This window comes from Anolis sagrei, chromosome 1 (assembly GCF_037176765.1).
Source record: "Anolis sagrei isolate rAnoSag1 chromosome 1, rAnoSag1.mat, whole genome shotgun sequence".
Taxonomy (NCBI): domain Eukaryota; kingdom Metazoa; phylum Chordata; class Lepidosauria; order Squamata; family Dactyloidae; genus Anolis; species Anolis sagrei.
This window is the reverse complement of record NC_090021.1, coordinates 244,337,645-244,358,953: the sequence shown is the minus strand read 5'-3', so window position 1 is coordinate 244,358,953 and position 21,309 is coordinate 244,337,645. Positions and strand designations below refer to the sequence as shown.

The 21,309-nt window shown below is 40.7% G+C and overlaps 1 protein-coding gene across 3 annotated transcripts in view; it reads right to left on the bottom strand.

Annotated features, from left to right (window-relative positions):
• The window catches only part of LSP1 (lymphocyte specific protein 1), a 108,136-nt gene that overhangs the window by 21,438 nt on the left and 65,389 nt on the right, over positions 1–21,309 (bottom strand). For all 3 annotated transcript variants that reach the window (XM_060768699.2, XM_060768690.2, XM_060768709.2), the window contains exons 2-4: positions 18,610–18,762; positions 8,040–8,231; positions 2,290–2,584 (exon numbers count right to left, since the gene is read on the bottom strand). In XM_060768699.2, coding sequence (XP_060624682.2) covers positions 2,290–2,584; positions 8,040–8,231; positions 18,610–18,762 — 640 coding nt within the window. The remainder of the gene's footprint in view (positions 1–2,289; positions 2,585–8,039; positions 8,232–18,609; positions 18,763–21,309) is intronic.

Sequence of the window (21,309 nt, the reverse complement as noted above, 5' to 3'; positions counted from 1 at the left end):
AGAACTACTTAATGCCTTCTTTGCCTCAGTCTTCTCACAAAAAGAGAGTCTTCAACCTCAGCAAGATGGAGTGGATGAGGGATTGGAGGACAACCAACCCCAAATTGGGAAAGAAGTCGTCCAGGAATACCTGGCCGCTCTTAATGAGTTCAAGTCCCCAGGGCCAGATCAACTACACCCAAGAGTACTGAAGGAACTAGTGGAAGTCATTTCGGAACCATTGGCAACCATCTTTGAGAGTTCTTGGAGAACGGGAGAAGTTCCAACAGATTGGAGGAGGGCCAATGTGGTCCCAATCTTCAAGAAGGGAAAAAAGGATGACCCAAACAACTACCATCCGGTCAGCCTCACGTCGATACCAGGTAAGATTCTGGAAAAGATTGTTAAGGAAGCGGTCTGCAAACACTTAGAAACAAATGCAGTCATCGCTAATAGTCAACATGGATTTATCAAAAACAAGTTATGCCAGACTAATCTGATCTCTTTCTTCGATAGAGCTACAAGCTGGGTAGATGCGGGGAATGCCGTGGATGTAGCGTACCTGGATTTCAGTAAGGCCTTCGACAAGGTCCCCCATGACCTTCTGGCAAGGAAACTAGTCCAATGTGGGCTAGGCAAAACTACGGTGAGATGGATCTGTAATTGGTTAAGTGGACGAACACAGAGAGTGCTCACTAATGCTTCCTCTTCATCTTGGAAAGAAGTGACAAGTGGAGTGCCGCAGGGTTCCGTCCTGGGCCCGGTCCTGTTCAACATCTTTATTAATGACTTAGATGAAGGGCTAGAAGGCATGATCATCAAGTTTGCAGACGACACCAAATTGGGAGGGATAGCCAATAGTCCAAAGGACCGGAGCAGAATTCAAAACAATCTTGACAGATTAGAGAGATGGGCCAAAACTAACAAAATGAAGTTCAACAGTGACAAATGCAAGATACTCCACTTTGGCAGAAAAAATGAAATGCAAAGATACAGAATGGGTGACGCCTGGTTCGAGAGCAGTACGTGTGAAAAAGATCTTGGAGTCCTCGTGGACAACAAGTTAAACATGAGCCAACAATGTGATGTGGCGGCAAAAAAAGCCAATGGGATTTTGGCCTGCATCAATAGGAGCATAGTGTCTAGATCTAAGGAAGTAATGCTACCCCTCTATTCTGCTTTGGTTAGACCACATCTGGAATATTGTGTCCAATTCTGGGCACCACAATTCAAGAGAGATATTGACAAGCTGGAATGTGTCCAGAGGAGGGCGACTAAAATGATCAAGGGTCTGGAGAACAAGCCCTATGAGGAGTGGCTTAGGGAACTGGGCATGTTTAGCCTGAAGAAGAGAAGGCTGAGAGGAGATATGATAGCCATGTATAAATATGTGAGAGGAAGCCACAGGGAGGAGGGAGCAAGCTTGTTTTCTGCTTCCTTGGAGACTAGGATGCGGAACAATGGCTTCAAACTACAAAAGAGGAGATTCCATCTGAACATGAGGAAGAACTCCCTGACTGTGAGAGCCGTTCAGCAGTGGAACTCTCTGCCCTGGAGTGTGGTGGAGGCTCCTTCTCTGGAAGCTTTTAAGCAGAGGCTGGATGGCCATTTGCCAGGGGTGATTTTAATGCAATATTCCTGCTTCTTGGCAGGGGGTTTGACTGGATGGCCCATGAGGTCTCTTCCAACTCTTTGATTCTATGATTCTATAAGGAGCAGTGAAAGACCAACTGTGACAAGGGCAGAATCAGGGCTCCCCCAAAACAGGGCAAATGTGTTGGAGATTGCCATGTTTGTTGAAGGATATTCTTGGGGGAAGGTTAAAAAATATCCTAACAATATTTCTGTTGTCTGAAGCTTTCTGCTGGGTGGGGAGGGGTGGCCTCACAAATGGTTGCTGAACCCAGTAAATACCATGATTGTCTGCACACTTATTCCCATGCAGCTCCCAGTGAATTCTGCATATTGAAAGAGAATCTTTAGATGGGAATGCAGTCAACACCAGTGCTATATGTATCTGCCAACGTTTCCACAGCTGTTTTTCCCCACCTATGATCTTCTCCATTTCCCATGTGGTCCCATTGCCTCCTTTTTAATTCAGTATGTTAGTTCTTGAATGCAAGGAAATATATTATCCATTGAACTTCACACATTTGCTTGTATTACTTTGTTCATCTTGGATATCTGGAAAACTTACACTAGGAAAAGTTACTAGAAATATCTGACAGTTTTCCTTTTGCAGTTTCCATTTTGCAAAAGACAAACATAAGGAGTGGTGGGGAGAAATAAATACAGAGCTTTCATTCTGACCTCCTGCTTCACTTCCTCTTCCTCATGTTTAATTTCTTCTTGGACATCTGGAAACACTTCTGCAATATCTTGGTTCTCCTCTCCAACATAGGCTGTTTCGATAATCTTCTGCTGCCCCTCCAGCTCTGCTTCAGGCTGCTCTTGGGATACTGAAGTTGAAACAAACTTGAGAAAGCTGGAAGGCCCAGGTGTAAATCGGATGAAGGTGGGGGAGTCCTGACCTAGCTGCACCTGCTCTAGTTTGGCTTCTGCTTCCATCAGATTGCCATCTTCTTCACAGGAATGCTTTGGTGACCTAGGATTCAGAATTGGCAAAGGAAGGACAAAATGAAAAAAAAAAAAGAAAAGAACAAAGATCATCTGATAACTTTATCCTTTAAGAAAAAAAAACTTTCGATATCTTTGAGATGAGAGACTTTGAATACTAATTCAGAAGACAACACAAATCTGCTAATTGTAAACATTAATTTGTTTTCTAACTTTAAAGTGATGGCTAATTCAATTTAATTTCTGTCAGTATATTAATAAGTATCCATATAAAGCCATCAAATGCCAAGTCACATTTTTAGATTCTTTAGGACTCTTCAGAAGATTAAAAGTGCACTAGATAGAATTTTAGGGACTACTCAGTATAACATTTAAAGGGAAACATGTTCTCGTGGAAACAATGAAATTTAGGTTCCAGTCATCTTAATAATCAAAGCAAAATGAACAGCCATTTGTTCTCATCACTAAAATGTGCAAAAACAACAACCCAGTTCTTACATCCAAGATATTCAACTATTTCTCCCTTGATGCAATTGCCTCCTTCTGCCTCATGGTGGGGCTGATTTTACCAAGTTCTAATTTACCAGACCTCAAATATAAGTGTGAATCACAAATACCAGAGAGGAGAGATTCTCCCACTAGCACCAAAGTTAGATGAACGGAGGCTTAAAGCCTGAGCATAAAGAAGAGAATGGTATGAAATTCAGTGCTGCAAATTACACAGTAGGAAATATTTTGCTTCCAATACATCTCCAGTTACACTAATTCCTGCATTTCTGAAGATTAACTTAAAGCCTTCTCAAGTCATTCAGATTGGAGGCAGTAACTTTTTGATCATGGCTGTTCATCGGCCAAGGCTGTGGATCATATTCACATCTCTATGCTATTGCACAAAATAAAAGCTTCCCTTGAAACAGTTTCTGCGTACTATAGCAAGATTATATTGAATGGGAGAGATTCTACATTTTTACTATAGCAGAGAATAACCATAGGATTATTATTAAAGAGGTTAAATCAAAGATGGTATTCAGTTTAATGTCTTAGTTGCTTCAGATGGTTTGAAACAGATTTAAAGATACACTTATATCTTGAATTAATACAAGTTTGTGAATATTATTCCAATCAAATCTTCTCAAGGGAAAATAATTCATAGTTTGTCCCTCGGTCACACAGCTTGTCTGTATTATGACTTTAGTACCTCAGTGCCAAGCTGAAGTTGATTTAACCTGCAGTTGACCCATGATGTTCATACCAAAAACATCTGGGAATGTGTGAAGGCACCACAAGAAGTTGTGTTTATACAATTCCTTTGCACTGCTGAGAAGAGGAGCAGATGTTCCTACCCCAGCAGAAGAAGGTACAAACATGCATGGTGGAGATACACTTTCAAAAATAACCTAATAAATGCTAGCAGTCTTCTGGGCAAGATGGTATGCCTTCTCCCTTTCCTTCATTCCATCTGAAATATAAATATGCACAAGAGTTCAGTATCACTAACCCACACTTTGGTCACTAATACCAGGAAGTCACTTATGCCTAGTCTGTGGCCCTACAAAAGTTGGCACATATGCTTCTGTTACAATCAGAACTGTAACACCATAGTACTGCCTTTTGCAGCATGCATCTTACAGCATCTTACAGTGAATATGGCAGACTGGTGGACAGGGCTCATTCCCTCCCCATTTTCGCTATCACTCATGGTCTTGCCCTCCTCTCTCTTATCAAAATCAGCTTTTATCCACTTTTCCCCATCCTTTTCTGTTGATATCTAAAGTGGCTACTTCAGTTGGTTGTCTCAGGATGCTTTTAGCACCCGTGGAGTGTGTATGCATGTGTGTTCAGAGCAGTGGTTCTCAACCTGTGGCTCCCTGGGTTTTTGGCCTACAACTCCCAGAAATCCCAGCCAGTTTACCAGCTTTTAGGATTCCTGGGAGTTGAAGGCCAAAACACCTGGGAACCCACAAATTGGGAACCACTGATTTAGAGGGAATTCAAAAGCGTGTGTCTACAAGAGGAAAAAATGACATTGATAGGAAAGAACACACAAAGCACATTTTAAGTAATAAAACCTTGGGATGTATGTACTAAATTGAGGAAATCATGGGGTGGGGTGGGGTGGGGTGGGGGCGTTGGGAGAACCTTAATGAGCCTACTAAAAAGCATTATATCCTTCTCACCTTCCAGCTGAGTACAAATTACTTACAGGCTTTGAACTATTTTATCTTCAACTGAAAGAAGATGAGGGCAAAAGAGGAATGTGGGAGGAGGAGAAAAAACTGAATATTTTAAAACCATCTGAAGAATTGAGACCCAGTGGATTAACTGTGGTGCTTGGAGGATCTGGAGAGTGTAGTTCTCTTAAAATGGATCTACATTTCTAAAACTAATTAGAAGATTTATTATGGAACTAGAGATGAAGATGGTAGAGTTCTGGGTATTTTTACCTTTGATATTATTATTATTATTATTATTATTATTATTATTATTATTTTATTTGTACCCCGCTAGCATCTCCCAAGGGATTCGATGCGGCTTACACAGGCCGAAGCCCCAAAAACACAATACAACAATACAATACCCAAGCAAATTAAAAACAGTTAAGCAGGAAAACAATAACAGTAACAATACAACAAGACACTATTAAAACTGGGCCGGCCGAAGTAGGGGTACAGGGTTAAAAGTGCTGATGTGGCAGGAGGGATATGGGATTAAATATAAGTGCGGTGTGCAGTGTGCAGTGATCTTGGTTCTACTGAGGTGCTTCTAGGATTTGGTGCTGGAGGTTCCTAATCTGAAAAGTGATTTTACTTTAACCCCCCACCACCCACCACCACCACCACCACCACCACGCTACTAACTGTATTTTTAAAGTAACATGGAACTTCACCATAACCTGAGTCCAAATACTGCTAAAAAGGTGGGGGAAAGGTCATGAATGTATAAATGAGATGGTGATGATGACAACTCATAAGTAGGATTCTCAGGTGCCTTGCATTCTTAAGACCCTTACCACCGACACACTGGACACATGAAATTCACAACAAATAATAATACTAATACTCCAGAATATTCTATCCAGGTAAGTGAAAAAGAAAATCCAGCAAATGCAAAGATGCTAAGTTCTAAGTTTCCACACCTTTGAAACAGAAAAAGCTTCTGCTATTTCATAGTATCTGGTAGATATTGAAGGGCTGCATTATGACCCATGAGACTGTGGAACAATCTTTTTAAAAAATCACAAAGCTTCCAAAGATTGAGACTATGAAGGGTGAAATCATTGAAGGCAAGATTTTACTCAGTAACTTTTAGAATCCATTGAAATGGAAGGAACTGGCAAAAAAAAAAGTCTTCTTTGCTTAACACTGCACTATGAAATTCATGAAATTGTTGTACATCCTCAAGCAACTTAAAAACACATATACACACACAAAAAAGAGACCAGTACAACATTTTAAAGATCCACTGACTTACACTTCAGCAATGGATTGCCCTCCAAGGTCCAGGAAGGCAGAAAGTATTGCAAAGCTACTAGACCTAAATGTGTGGAGGTGCTGAGAAAATGCTCTCCCCCTTCTTTGCCTTGACTAGTTACAGGTGCTCTGCATTTCTTCTCTCCCAGCTGGAAAAGCCTATTTTAGCCCAGTCAGTTCAAACACAGACATATGCAGTTGGTGCCCAATGCAGTTGTAGTTTTATTATAGGAGTTTATGGCCTCATTGGATCGAAGAGATGATAGAAGTGTTGATTCGCCCTTCAGCAACTGATTCAATGGACATACTTTGGTAAGGAATGACAAAAATTCAGGCCTAGATCTTACTTGGTTTATAGAGCTTAACATATCAGTCTTGTTACTGTATTCTTAAATCAAGTCAACTAGCCCATGCATGTCTGTGTTAGCCATTTGAGGAACAGGAAGGGATCTGTTTTATTTTGCTGTTCTATCCTGTGTATTTCTTTTTAAAAAAATCTGTACTCATGGTTTTTACTCTTTACATGTCCAAATAATTTGTAAGCTGCTTTGAGTCCCATTATTTGGGAGGAAAGATGAGATATAAATGAAGAACATAACCATCATTATCTATTCCTTTACAGTTTCCAAATGCATCCCTACCTGATTGCCTAGGAATCTTAAGTCTCTAGAAGACAGATACATGCTATACCTGTTAAAATCCTCTGTTTTGCACTAATATTAAAGATGCAGAAGCCCTGCTCTTATAACATCTGGCCCTCCGGGGAGTGTCATATACAAATCAAAGTTAGCCAGGACAATAGCTAACCACAAGGCTACATCCAGCTATATGGAAATAAATGTTATGGTATTTAGGGAACATCACAATATTCTGGTTTTGCCCAATCACCTTATATAAGGATTACTTTACAAATGAAATATGACCCTGCAGGGGATATATTCCAGTGTACATGAATCCACAGCTAATAGTAAACCTGACTGAAGGAACAACATCTGGTGAAAGCATACCATAGATTCATGCTGGAGAACCTAGAATATCCCTAGAGATGACACTTCTTTAGGTATCACTAGATCTTCTAGCACAATACAATAATCAACTTCTGGCATGCATATCATAAAATAACCTGGAGGCCCTGGAAAATAACTAGAGAAGACATAATTTGTTGGATACAAGTAAATGAAACTGCAAATATCAGTTCTGCTAATACGAGGGTCATACTGTACTGGTTCATACATTCATACTGGTTCAAGATTAGCCTGTAGCAAAACTATAACTACGGTATATGTATATATTCCTTATTTGAGTGTCTCGCATCTTGCGTTGACATCTATTTTTCCAGACAATGTTTAAAACTCTTACCAACTCTAAGGCAACAATCAGATGTGGATTTTCTCCTACACTGTATCTCAATGTTGGGATACATAGTAGCACCTAAATTTCTGCCTGAGATGCAGAAGTCAATAGAAACACATGGAAAGTTTACTTTGAAAGTAATCCATTCCTGTTAGTTATTGTGTAGAAAAAGTCTTATTCGCTATAGTAGTAGAAAAGTAGTTCATTTTATTACTAATTATGTTGCTGGCTGCTTTTACAATTTTTTCATTACACATTACACGCTTCTGTTAAAAGCGCAACACTTCTGTAAAGAAAGAGATAACAACAGTAATATTCTGAGCTTAACAAGTACACAAATATTGGCGCCTGTATTCATCATTCAGGCAAGTATTCAAGACACAAAATAAAAGAAGCACTAGCAACACCAGAATGTTGAATGAAAATAAATCCAGGTCAGAAAAGATAGTAAGGAAATAAAACACCTTGTAATGAAACATATGCTTTAGTCCTGAGAATAGTCAGGCTAATTACACTTACTTTGCATGTACGTCTCATTGAATTCCATGGATGGATCAATTCAAGGTTCACAGTTCAAAATGGTGCTGCTCTCCTTCCCACGTCAATGCTTGTGCTTAACAGGTTGCCACCCACCTTAAATAAATCCAAAGGTTTCTTTACCTTCCTTCCCATGTCGTAGGAGCCACCTGCTGAGCTTCTCTACTACATTCACTATAGCATGTGCGATATCCATTTGGTGCTGCTTCTCCCATCTCTGCCCATCTCTGCTTGCGTTGCTCAAGTTTCAGGGACCAGTCACTAAAGCCTTCATCTTCCTCCAGCTCTGAACCCCCAGCTGGCTTTCCATCAATCCTAAAAATTTGGGTAAAAGAAAGATATTAAACACAATATAACACGCCAAGCACCCTGGTTGGGCACAAACCTGATATACTGATATACTCCTAAGCTCCACAACATTCCCCTTAAATGAGGCTATAGTAGGTATTATGCCTGTGTATCTCTTGGCCCTAAACCAGGATGGGAATCACATAGCCTTGCTGCTGGATTGCAACTCTCAGCACTCCTCACCATTGGCTATGAAGGTTGTGGCTACTGGGAGTTACAGTCCAGCAACATTTGGAGGACCTTGTGAGCAGTTACCCTACACCAGTGTTTGTAGGTGTTTTGGGCCTGAACAACCAGAATCCCTGATCATTGGCTAAAATAATTTGAATGTTATTTTCCTGCTTCTTGGCAGGGGTTGGACTGGATGGCCCACAAGGTCTCTTCCTACTCTATGATTCTGTGGTAGCTGAGGCTTCTAGGAATTTAAATTCAATACTATGGAGGACTAAAGTTTGGGAATCACTGGCTGACGTTTTTCACAACTTGCCTGGAAGTTCTTACATTCACACTTACATTTCACTTATTATAGGTAGATCTTCCCTGTTGTTTACTTACAAATGACAATGAGTAAAGAAAAGAGATGGGAAAGGAGCACTCATCAATTCCAAACTCAAAGAAGATAGCTGGTTGGTATGGGGCAAGCAATACTTTTATATGTCATGAGAATTAGCATATATTTGAAATTTCACCTTTTATTTGTGGGATGCCCTTTGGTTATAACCTTAGTGTCTTGATTTACTACATAATATCACAACCTCTTGATTTGGTAGGGACATTCTCAACCCTCTTTCATATAGTCTTTCAGCTGCTTTAAAATATCTGAGTTTCTCTTTCCTCTTCCCATTTTCCTTCTTGTCTTCAGTTATTGCAATTCCTCAGGAAGAGGATGTGGAGGAGTTGGATTCTAGCCCTTCCCAGCACAGGCAGGCTAAGGCAAACTGCTGTAGGCTCATCTAGCTTGGGTGATCTTTTTCATTAATGACTTTTGACCACATTTTGATGTTGCCTGGCCACAAATATCAAAGTTTTCATTTGTGAAATGCTGAAGGCTATGTAATATATGTTTATTTCTCCGCCTTTCTCTCTGCACATGTTTGCATAGTTTCCTATTTTTCTCTCAAGGTTTTGGAGTGGCTAATATGAAATGTAACCTTTACAGGACAAAATACAAATATTTCTTCAATCATGTTCCTGTTGCTTTAATTGCTTTATGGGAACTTGTCCTTGGTAAATCCTGACAGTGCATATTGCATGAAGTTTCTGTGTGCCTTCAAGTCACCTGTTGAACTATGGTAGCTCCATGGTTTCCACAGGTTTTCTTTGGCAAGGTGGTTTAACCAGTTTCTTCCTTTGAAATATCCTGGTATTCACTGGTAGCCTTCCACCCAACTATTAACCAGGGGTGACCCTGCATAGCATCAAAGATCAGATGAGATTGGGTGCCTTCAGGATATTTAGGCTTAGTCTTAAGAAAATGTGACTCCAGCCTTCACATGACAATGTATTGTTATATATATCAACTCAAAGGTTTCATGCAGATGTCTCCCAGATGAGTGAGATTGTGGCTTGAATTTCCTATTAAAATGAATGGGACCTCAAAGTATATAACTTTGGTTCCATGCGTTTGCTGATAATAATAGTTATTGCTAGGGCACCAACAAAATTATCTTTGCTCCTTGCTGAGGTCATGATTCACCAGCAATAGCAGTCCAGGAAATATAATATACTGTTTGTCAGTCAAACATCAAAGGTGTTTTTAAAAAGGTAGTGGAAATTTGTTTCAGAGTGAGAAGTAAATGTTTCCAAGACATTACATAGATCAGAATGATACTTGCAAAATAAATTCCAGCTTGTTTTCAAAGTGATCCTTACTTGGCTATCATGCAAATTTCCCATTGCATCACTAATCAGTAAGCACTGATGTAATTCACACCACTTCACAATCTGAAACCATTAAAGAAATTTACTATTTAGATATTTAGAAAATTTACTTTTTAAATATTAAGGACACATGTGCCAAAGTTTGGAAGTAATTCATTACAAGCACTGTAATTAACTCCCTTTTTGTAATTAACTCTTTTTTTTTGTAATAAATCTTGTGGCTTAACAAGGTTAAGCACTGTTCCTTTTGCAGTGTGTTAATGTGTATCTTTTATAGAACTACATTTTAATGTGTATTTTTATAGAATTTTTACAATGTTTGTGAATGTTTTTGACTGCTGTGACCCACCTCAAGCCACAAGGAGAGGTGAGTAAGATTCTTCTTCTTCTTCTTCTTCTTCTTATTATTATTATTATTATTATTATTACTTTTTTAGTATTGTAGTTAAGGGCTGTGTGATTTCACCACTTAGGAATGTTTGTGCCATTTACCACTGGCTTATAATATTCTAATAGGGGGAAGAAGCTCCTCGATTTTTAAAAATATCAATTTCTGTTCCTTTTGAAAATGAAGAAAATAAGTTTTGTAATACTTGCAGTAAGTAATTTATTTTCAGAACTTTGGAACTGTAATTGTGGGTGATTGCTTTTTCTAAAAAAATAACTTCATAGGATTGACTATCCATGTGCCTGAGACAGAGAGGGAGGCAGAAAGAGTGGAAGAATATTTGTGCCATTATTAATGAAAAGGGGAAAGGGTGGAAAGAGCATTTACACTCCACTGGCAAAAGTTCATCATTTGGCCTTCAGAGTACTGTATACAGACTGCATTCCAAAGCTATGATCAACACAATGGCTGCAATCTAATGCAAAGATGCACAAACCTCAAGACCTAAAAAAAAGCACCATTGGACTAAGATGTACAGTACGTGTTTGGGTATCTGTGCATGGGAGATGAGGAATTTTTTGGATCTCTTTTTGTTCCTTTTCTCATTTCCTCTCCCCAGGGCCTCCTTTAGTCTTCAGACTGAATAGTTTTCATGAAGGCAGCCACGTTTAGGTCTTTGCTTCAAGCGAGTCCTGATGAGACAATAATGCTGAACTTTATGCCATAGTCATTCCATGAACCCTGGATTGGGGAACAGGGCTTGGTAAGAATGTTTAGTCCTCACAAAAATGATCTGTGAAAATTGGACTACCAAGAATCCTCTGTCATTGAACCTACCCAAGGAGTGAGTGTACTAAATGATTGAACAAACTCTTAAAATACTAGGTCAGCTGTTGTCGTTGAACCCTCCTGGGAATAACAAAGACAGTCTACAATCTATTTTGTGCACATTTCACTTGAGATAAAGCCATGCTAAAGTTGGCCTAAATACACTAAAGGAATTGCTTGATCTTAGAAGCTAAGCAGGATCAGCTCTTATTAATACTTGAATGAATGACCGCCAATGAATACCAGGTACTGTTGGCTATATTTCAGAGGAAGAAACTAATAAAACCTCCTCTGAGAATTCCTTGCCTAAGAAAACCAATGAAATTCACCGGGTGACCTGAAAACACACATTGTTTTATTTTATTAGATTTGTATCCCATTTTTTCTCCCAGAATGGGATTCAAGGTGACTTACAATGCTAAACAATGAAAATATGGGGAGCACTTCTAAGTATACACCATGGTCATAAAAGTATTCATATTTAGGAAAGTTTTAATAATAAAGGATGGGGAAAGCAATTCACCACCACCTCAGTATCTGCAAGTAGGCAACATAAAGAGCTAATGTTGAGACCTCCCCTAAAAAAGAGTTCTGGGGTACACTACTCATCCTAACTGGATAGCCTAGAATGTAATAATCCGGTGTCCATTGCAGCATTTATAATGCAATGCAAATACATTAAACAGTCTGCACTGAGTTCATAATGACTCCCATGGGAGTTGAATATTACAGAACAAAAAGGAGTTTTAAAAAAAACCATGGCATGCCTCAAATAAAATATTTGAATAATTTGAAATATTTGGTCACAAAGGACTGAAATGAAACCTTGCAATGGGAGTGGTAACATGATCAAATGTTTTTTAAAAAGCATGTTCCAGATCTGGATATCTATTCTGAGGAAGTTTCACTGGAATTTGTAGTGTTCAAAAATAAAAGATTTCTGCCTTGTTCCATATCATGGGGCTAACCCAAATTGTTGAGGCTCAGTGTCCTGGCACCGTATCTACTACTGGTTGCAGGAGAAGGAGGAGTGATGCTGAATCAGACCTGGATCAGCGGCAGCTGAAGCGCATTTGTGATATCTTTTTGGCTCTGAGCGATTCAGAAGACTTTGCAGGGTTCAGCCCTGGGGATGTATTAGAGTCAGATTACCAGGGAGTAAAGCGGGTGGCCAGTGAGTCTGACAGTGATAGTGATACTCTGTCCAAAAGACTTAAAGATGCAGCAGGCAATTCCAGTTCTAGTGAGGATGAAATGGAGGAGGAACTAGATTGGACTCTTGTTAGGAACAATAGGGACATATGCACCCTAGCTACGTCCAGTGATGAGTTCGAGTGATTCCAGGATACTTGGGAGGAGGGTTCATCTTGGCAGGATCAGGTACTGGATCAAAGATGGCAGCATTGGCGTGGCCAAGATGCAGCAGCTGCGGAAAATGACTCAGATGCGAGTAGTGAGGCTCAATCAAGTGATAGTGACTGTGTATAAATTGAGCACGCTGAGGGATGTTACTTTGCAGAAGGCAAAGTGTTGTTTACATGCTTTATGCTGCCTAACTCTTGCTTGGATTCCTGGTATCCAGTTTTCCTGCCTAGCATATCCTGACCTTGGAATCGTCTTACGTGAGTGACTTCATCCTGCTCCGGACCTTGGAATCGTTTTGGACTACACATCTGCTTATCGGACCTTGTTTTTGTTCTGAACTCTGCTTTATTAAGAGACTATTTTGATTTTGTGTTTTGCCACACGCTCTTGTTTACATCTGCTTTCCTTTCGGCTGAGTGCAAGCCCTGGAAGATCCGGATTAACTACTATTTGTTTACCTGCCTGAAGGTTCTTTTGATTTGCTAATTAAACTGCTGTTAAGTGCTCTCTCAGTTTGTACCTCATTAAAACCTGCTATTATCACTTCAATTGCTGTGAAAGACAATCTCTGTTACCTAAGTCTCAACACAAATACATTAAATACATCACACTAGCTGTTGAATTCCATATACTTTCTCATCAAGCAAAAGTGCTAAAACTGGATACAGGTAAGTAAAGGAAAGTGAAAGGCAGTGAAGCGGGGACGGGATGTTAGAAACATTTCACTGCATTCACTGTTAATAATTAACATTTCATCTTCTGGTCTACAGTGTCACCTAGAAAGGTTCATTGTTGGTCAGAGGGCATTGGACAACACATGGTCCAAATCCAGGAGAATGAGAGCAAGGAAGTATCTTGCAGAGGAATGTTGATCATGTACCTTTGTTATACTGTGTGATCCACCGTGGGAGAAGATTATTAACAGCTGCAATCCGTCTGAGGGTTGTCAGCAGAGGACTTGTACGGTTCCCTCCTGGAACTCAAGGGTGCGCTGTTACTGCCTCCCCCGTGTTGCCTCATCTTGCACTTTATCCCCGCCCTTTATGACTGTGGTCCTTAATTTAAAATCTATTAACTCGGCCTTTGGAACTTGCTGCTAGTTTCAGTAGCACTTTTGCACGTTATCTAATGAACTCTATCAATAATTGATATAATTAAGACACTAATCCCTCAATGTGATATCGCTGGATCTGGTTTCCCACTAGCACTTTAGTACTTGTTTACCAATACTGCCCTTGATCTTCTGGCACTTTAAACCTGCAATTGCACTTTCCATCTTGCACCTTATATTTGCACTTTATGACTGATGTTTGATCAGTGGAAGATTCTATGAGGTTGAGGAAATGAATTATGAAAGTGATGGAATTTTAACAACTATAGATTTTGATATATTACATCAAAGTCCAATACTAGACTATCAGGATGAGGGGAAGGGAGGGGGCCTGTTGGGTGGGGGGAGTTCCATGGGATGGGGGGCCCCATTGAGATTATAATGGGGAAGGGAGATATGGAAAAGGGAGATCCAATCAATCAATTTGGCTAATTCATGAGAAAACTTTAAACATTCCAAAACGCTCTCCTGACATGATAAATTGGTGTACCCAGGATGACGGTCCCCCTAGGTTAAGGGTGGTGCTGCTAAATGCCAGGTCTGTCAATGGAAAAACATCAACCATCCAGGATCTAATCCTGGATGAAAAAGCAGGCCTGGCATGTATAACGGAGACCTGGTTGGACGAAGCTGGAGAGGTTAATATTACCCAGCTTTGTCCTCCAGGTTATGCTGTGCAGCATCAGCCGAGATCTGGGGGGTGGGGAGGAGGAGTTACAGTAGTCTATAAAGATTCCATCTCCCTGGTCAGGTGCCCCATCCCGCAGTCAACCTTATTCGAATGTGTCCACCTGAGGTTAGGAGACCGGGACAGATTAGGGATTGTGTTAGTGTACCGACCACCCCGCTGCACTACAGTCTCCCTACCTGAGCTAGCAGGGATGGTCTCGGGCATGGCATTGGAGTCCCAGTGGCTTTTAGTGCTGGGGGACTTCAATGTCCATGCAGAGTCCACCCTTTCAGGAGCAACTCAGGTCCACGCTCTGGTTACATCCCATACAGATTACTGCAACGCTCTCTACGTGGGGTTGACTCTGATGACTGCCTGGAAGCTGCAATTAGTCCACCGCTCGGCAGCCAGGCTACTGACGGGAGCTGGGTACAGGGAGCGCACAACTCCCTTGCTGCACCAGCTCCACTGGTTGCCAATTAGCTTCCGAGCACAATTCAAAGTGCTGGTTTTAACCTATAAATCCCTATACGGTTCTGACCCAGTTTAACTGTCCAAACATATTCTTCCCTATGAACCATCAAGGACTTTAAGATCTTCCAGAGAGGCCCTGCTCTTGGTCCCACCACCTTCACAAGCGCGTTTGGTGGGGACGAGAGACAGGGCCTTCTCTGTGGTGGCCCCTTGGCTATGGAACTCTCTCCCGAGTGAGATTAGATCTGCCCCCTCCCTCTTTTCCTTTCAGGAGGCTAGTGAAATCCTGGTTATGGAATGAAGCATTCCCAGAATAATGGCCGAGACTGATTACAGACCAAAGTGACTGACCATATATGCGGACTGAGTTGAACATGATTTTACCTTGGCGATTTGGTATATATGTATTTTATCTATATATATTTTAATCTTGTATTGTTGTATGATGTTTTAACTTGTATTAGTAGCAGTGAATCCTTGCTGTAAGCCAGTCTGAGTCCCTCTACGGGGGTGAGAAGATCGGGATATAAACGTTTTAAATAAATAAATAAATAAATTGCAATGGCTGACTAGTGGTGGCAAAACAGGTGCATAGCTATATGTTAGCGTTGCTCAGCTGTATACAGGACTGGGTTCCTGTAAGTTCTACATGCACCATTAAAGGATTTCTTGCAACTGCAACTTGCCCCAAATTTCCTCCTTACTGTATTGAAGCTTGACCAAAATATGCAGTTATTATACACTGTTAGGAAATCATATCCAGAAGAGAGATGGTAGGCAAGAAAAGGATGAAGTTATCTGCTGGGTTGCACCCTGCAAATTGTCTCTCCCTCCTTTGAATTTGTCTTACAAGTGCATTCTGTATTATTTTGCTGACAGTGAGTGGGGCATGTGGAATTTCACAATGTTGCGCACTCAGTCTTTGCTGTTATAGGATTTTCTAACTGAAAAGCATTTCAGGGTTGTCTTGCTCAACAGTAAGACATCCTGTCCAAATAAACTCAGTCTGTGAGTTAATTCAGGGAAGACTTAACTTGTGACAACAGATACCATCAATCAGGGAATGGCAATTAGTCGATTACACCTCCAGTCAGCCCTAAGCTGCACTGCCAATGGTGTGGGATGATGGGAGTTATGGTCTACACAGTGCCCTGATTAGAACAATAAAAGAGCTTTACAGTTGGATTATTATTATTATTATTATTATTATTATTATTAACTTTATTTGTACCCCGCTAGCATCTCCCGAAGGACTCGATGCGGCTTACACGGGCCGAAGCCTCAAAACACAATACAATAAAACATAACACAACAATAAACAAAGCAAATCAAAACAATTAAGCAAAATAACCACAATAACAATACATCAAGACACTATTAAAACTGGTTCGGCCAGCGCAATGGGGTACAGGGTTAAAAGTGCTGAGATGGCAGGAGGAACGTAGGATTAAAAGTGTGGTGTGCAGCAGCATTGGTTGTGCTAAAGTGCATCTAGGACTTGGGATGGGTCTAATAAAGACAGGCTCTCTCTATTTCAGGCAATATGGCTGACTGATAACCCAATTATTGGCACCACAGATGCTGAAGGAAATGAGTCAGCTCCCTAAAATAGTGAAATTTCTATTTCTTCTGATTTGCATTTTCATTTCTGAGAGAAGGCGGGTCTACACACAATGATAAACCACTTCATGGAGGATGGCCAAATCAGTGTTTTAGCACTTCACCAAGTCTGCTCAGCTTGCCACAACAAGCAGAACAAGGCCCACTAAGTAGGTATTGTAGCCTGTCAAGCAACCTATTGAGACTCTTCATGGTTATGCAGCTGCAAGGCAGGAAACAGAACCAGAAGGATGATCAAGCTGATTGGGAACTACTAATAATCTGGTCAGTAGACTGCATTTAGTGTAGCAGCTGCTCCATGTTTTTTTTTCTTTCTTTTTTTTCTTTATTGATAATTTGTTTTATGAGTGGGTTTATACAATTAATACATGAAAGATGTCAATAATCACATTTCTCTACACCCTTCCATTATCTCCACCTCTTTCATTCAATAATGTCCACTCACTTGTCTAGTATATCTGAGTTCATTCACTTTTTTCCCTCTCCCCTCCCCCCGCCTCCCTCCTCCTCCCCAAACCCATACCACATTTCCTTTAGAACTCTAACTCCATCCATGAGCTCAGCTTTTCCCATCTCTGTACAATATTTACATTGGCTTCGCCTCCTTTTATCCATTCCGAATATATGAACCATTTCTCTTTAATTTTCCTCATTTTATCTTCCTTCATAACCTCACCGGTTGCAATTGCAATAATTTCTGATTGGACCTGGTCAAACAAATAATTATTCCAATTAACCATATCCCATTTTTTTGCATCTTTCCATCCCCAAGCTATTACAGCCTTCCCTGCAAGAATCATTGCTTTGAATAGATCCTGATATTTTGGATCAATCTTCCTGCATCCTAATATCCCCATGAACATCAACTCCATATTTATTTGCAGTGGTATCTTAAATATTTTCTCCATTTTACCTGTTATTTGTTTCCAGAATGTTTTTGCCTTTGGGCATTCCCACCACATATGTGCATACCATCCTTTGCTGAGGCCACAGTGCCAGCAAGTTGGGCTTTTACCGTTAATCATGATTGATAACTGTGCTGGGGTACAATACCATTTCCATAAGAATTTCCTTTCTATTTCTTTGAATTTCTCTATCTTGATTTTCCTAGCCTCTCTTATTAAGTCCTCTATTATTTGTCTTGTGAGTAATCCCTCTTTTCCCCATTTATTTTGCAGTGTTCTTATAATATATTCCTCATCTCTGATCATTCCTCTGTATATTTCTCCGATTAACCCTTTCTCTGAGATCTGTGTTTTTTAATTATATCTTCCATTATACTTTCCTTACCTATACAATCTCCATACTTTCCCTGTTTCAATTTATTATATAATCCTAGTATCTTAATCCAATTTTTGTTTCCCATTTGCAGAAGCAAAAAAGAGCCACCACTGCTGCTATCATTTTTCCACATAGAATGTGTGTCTAAGAAGACCCTCCAAAAGGAATGGGATTGCTATAAGCCAATAGGTAATTTGAAGGCACACAAAACCTATTCAGATAGTCCCCAAGTTACAAACATGATAGTTCTGTAGGTTTGCTCTTAATTTGAATTTATATTTATGTTGAAACTGGTATATTTGAAAGTGTAACTTCAGATACACACACACACACACACACACATATATATGCAAGCTTTGGATAACAAAGGGAGTGATTAACACCCCTCTGGTTTGTCTATGCCCCTGTTCAGAAGACTTCACCTCACTTTCTGTCCCTGTGATAATAGAATTTTGGAAAATTTGGTTTGTGTGGAAGCAAGGATTGGTGAGAAAGGTTCAGTGGAGACCCCTTTTCCCTGTGATAACTCTTTTAGTAGGGAATTTCCATTCCTAGGGGTAGATTTCTCTCACTTCCTGTTGCCTCGTCCCAGTTCTTAACTATGAGTCATTTGCGTTTTGGATGTTTGTAACTTGGGAACTGCCTTTATTAGTGGAGGCAGTTACATCATTTTTAATAGCAAACTTGAAAAAGTAGAAGGGTAATTTTCTCCTCCATTGCCTCTTACTGGCTTTCTTGGGGGGCCAGTCCACTTTCTGAAGATGTGCTGGTGCTGACAAGGCCTTCTTCTGCCTGAGTTCTAAGTTGTCTCTCACGTTCCCTTCGTCTGCGTTCCCTTGCTGCTTCCTCTTCATCTTCCACGCTCCATTGTGCTGTCAGCCTGCCAATCAAAGAGAAACTAAAGTCAGGCCAGCTAGAGAAGTACATCATATAATCCAGATATACTGAGAGGTGTTGAGGGAAGAATGCACACAGTTGCTATAATGTTGGAAGATATTAGCCAAGACCTCGGATCAAATGACTGAAATGTAATGCTCCAACTACACAATTGTGTGACCTTCAAGCACCAATAATGCTCTCCCTGTATAGATGAGAATGTATCCTCATTTTCTTTCCCCTCAGAGATGGGATTAGCTGCATCTTTTACCTCTGTGTTGGCTCCCTGATCCTCTCATAACCACTAAGCAGGAGTAACAGTGCCCCCCATGCCTGTAAGAAGAATATTTGGATGGATTACAAGTAGTCCTCTTGTGCCCCATCCCGAAAGAGACCTAAACACGCATGTCACATGGGGACATATTTCAAAAAATTCTGTATATGTATTTCGTATACCCACCTGAATACCCCAAAGGAACCATATCCTGTCTGATCTTGGAAGATAAGCAGGGCCAACCCTGGATGAGACTGCAAAGAATACCAAGCTATTGCTTCAGAAGAAAGAACTCACAAAACCAGCTCAAATAATTCCTTGCCTAAGAAAATCCTATTAAATTTGTAGGATTGCCATAAGGCAACAACCGACTTGAAAGCACACACACACACATATTGTATACAGAATTGATCTGCCCATTTATTATTTTCTGCATCAGGTACAATTTCTTGGGATACTCATATTTCTATATACATACTCAGAAGTTTGTTTGGACTTTGCATTAAGCCTAGATGTTGGATCTCCTTCCCTTACTATCTTGAGATCATAGAATCAAAGAGTTGGAAGAGACCTCATGGGCCATCCAGTCCAACCCCCTGCCAAGAAGCAGGAATATTGCATTCAAATCACTCGTGACAGATGGCCATCCAGCCTCTGTTTAAAAGCTTCCAAAGAAGGAGCCTCCACCACACTCCGGGGCAGAGAGTTCCACTGCTGAACGGCTCTCACAGTCAGGAAGTTCTTCCTCATGTTCAGATGGAATCTCCTCTCTTGTAGTTTGAATCCATTGTTTCCAGGGAAGCAGAAGACAAGCTTGCTCCCTCCTCCCTGTGGAGGAGGTATCGATAGTGGGAAGGGAATCTATGATAAACATTGCATGTTTCTTTGCACATCACAAATAGGCAAGTTACTCATGCCTGGCATCAGGGATCTCCATTGTGGAATGAGTGCCAAATCTTGAAACTCTCTAGAGGACCCATTAGTGGTACTGTAGCCATCAGCCTCCCTGATAGAAGGATGTTATTGAAAATCTATTCCATTAGGCAAAGTTAAATTGTCCTGGTTTAAATGTACATAGTTCACCCAAGATTTTCAGTTAGAGAGCTGGGAAGGCTAGGGCAACTAGCCTGTGGATTTGGACTAGGAGTTTGCATTATTGCTATGAATAACTCCAAGTTTCCAGATACAGCATCCCTCTTCTGGGACAGACTAGAAGGTGGGTTTGTTAACCCACTGGTTGCCAATCTGCTACTATGAATCATCACAAAGTTCAAGATCATCTGTAGAGGCCCTGCTCTAGATCCCACCGCCGTCGCAAACACGATTGGTGAAGACGAGAGACAGGGTCTTCTCAACAGTGGCTCCCCGTCTGTGGAATTCCCTCCTCAAAGACATCAGACTGGCCACCTCCCTCCTGTCCTTTAGAAGGAAATTCAAGACTTGGTTGTGGGACCTTGCATTTGACCATTGAATAGAAGCTTGTATGAAGAAGACATAAGCAATTTCGAAGTGACAATGAATTGACCCGGACCCGGATTTTAATTGGCATGTTTAATGTGTTTTAACTGTTTATTTAAAATACAATCTCTGTGGTGATCTTCCAAGGAAACCCTCTGGTAATTTTGGAAGGTGTTCAAGTTTAGGAATGTATCCCAATGAATATGTGTTTCATACAGCATATATCCACACATAAGTATGACATTTGGTAAGTCCATTAACTTCTCTGGACTTACCAAATGTAAGTCCAGAAAATAGCCATTATTAACAGCTGCACAGGCATGGATAGGAGAGACAGATCAGTGTTAAGGGAACCCATTCATGGCAGCCTTTTAGAATTTGCCCAAGCTTGGCAGCTGCCCTGAAATTAATACTGGGATCTACAAATGCAGGATTTAACTCAGGTTTTACCAACTCTTTCCATGAAAATCAGCAGCAGAAGGCATGGGGAAAGATTTTGGTGAGATATCCTCACCTGCCTGCCCACCACTGTTTTCTCCCCCCCCCCCCCCCCAATACATTGGCCTTCCTCTGTCGGTGATCCGGAAGCTCAAGCTGGTACAAAAAGTGGGTGCTAGAAATAATATCCTACAAAAGGTGAGCGGCACAACTTAGGGATCACAATCAAATACAGTGAAGACATCTGCCCATGTGCTTTAGTATTCAGCTGCTGAGTACACATGCCTAGTGTGGAATACACTGTACCATGTTAAAACAGTGGATGTGGCTCTTAATAAGACATGCCACATTATCACATGATGTCTATGCCTATACCACTGG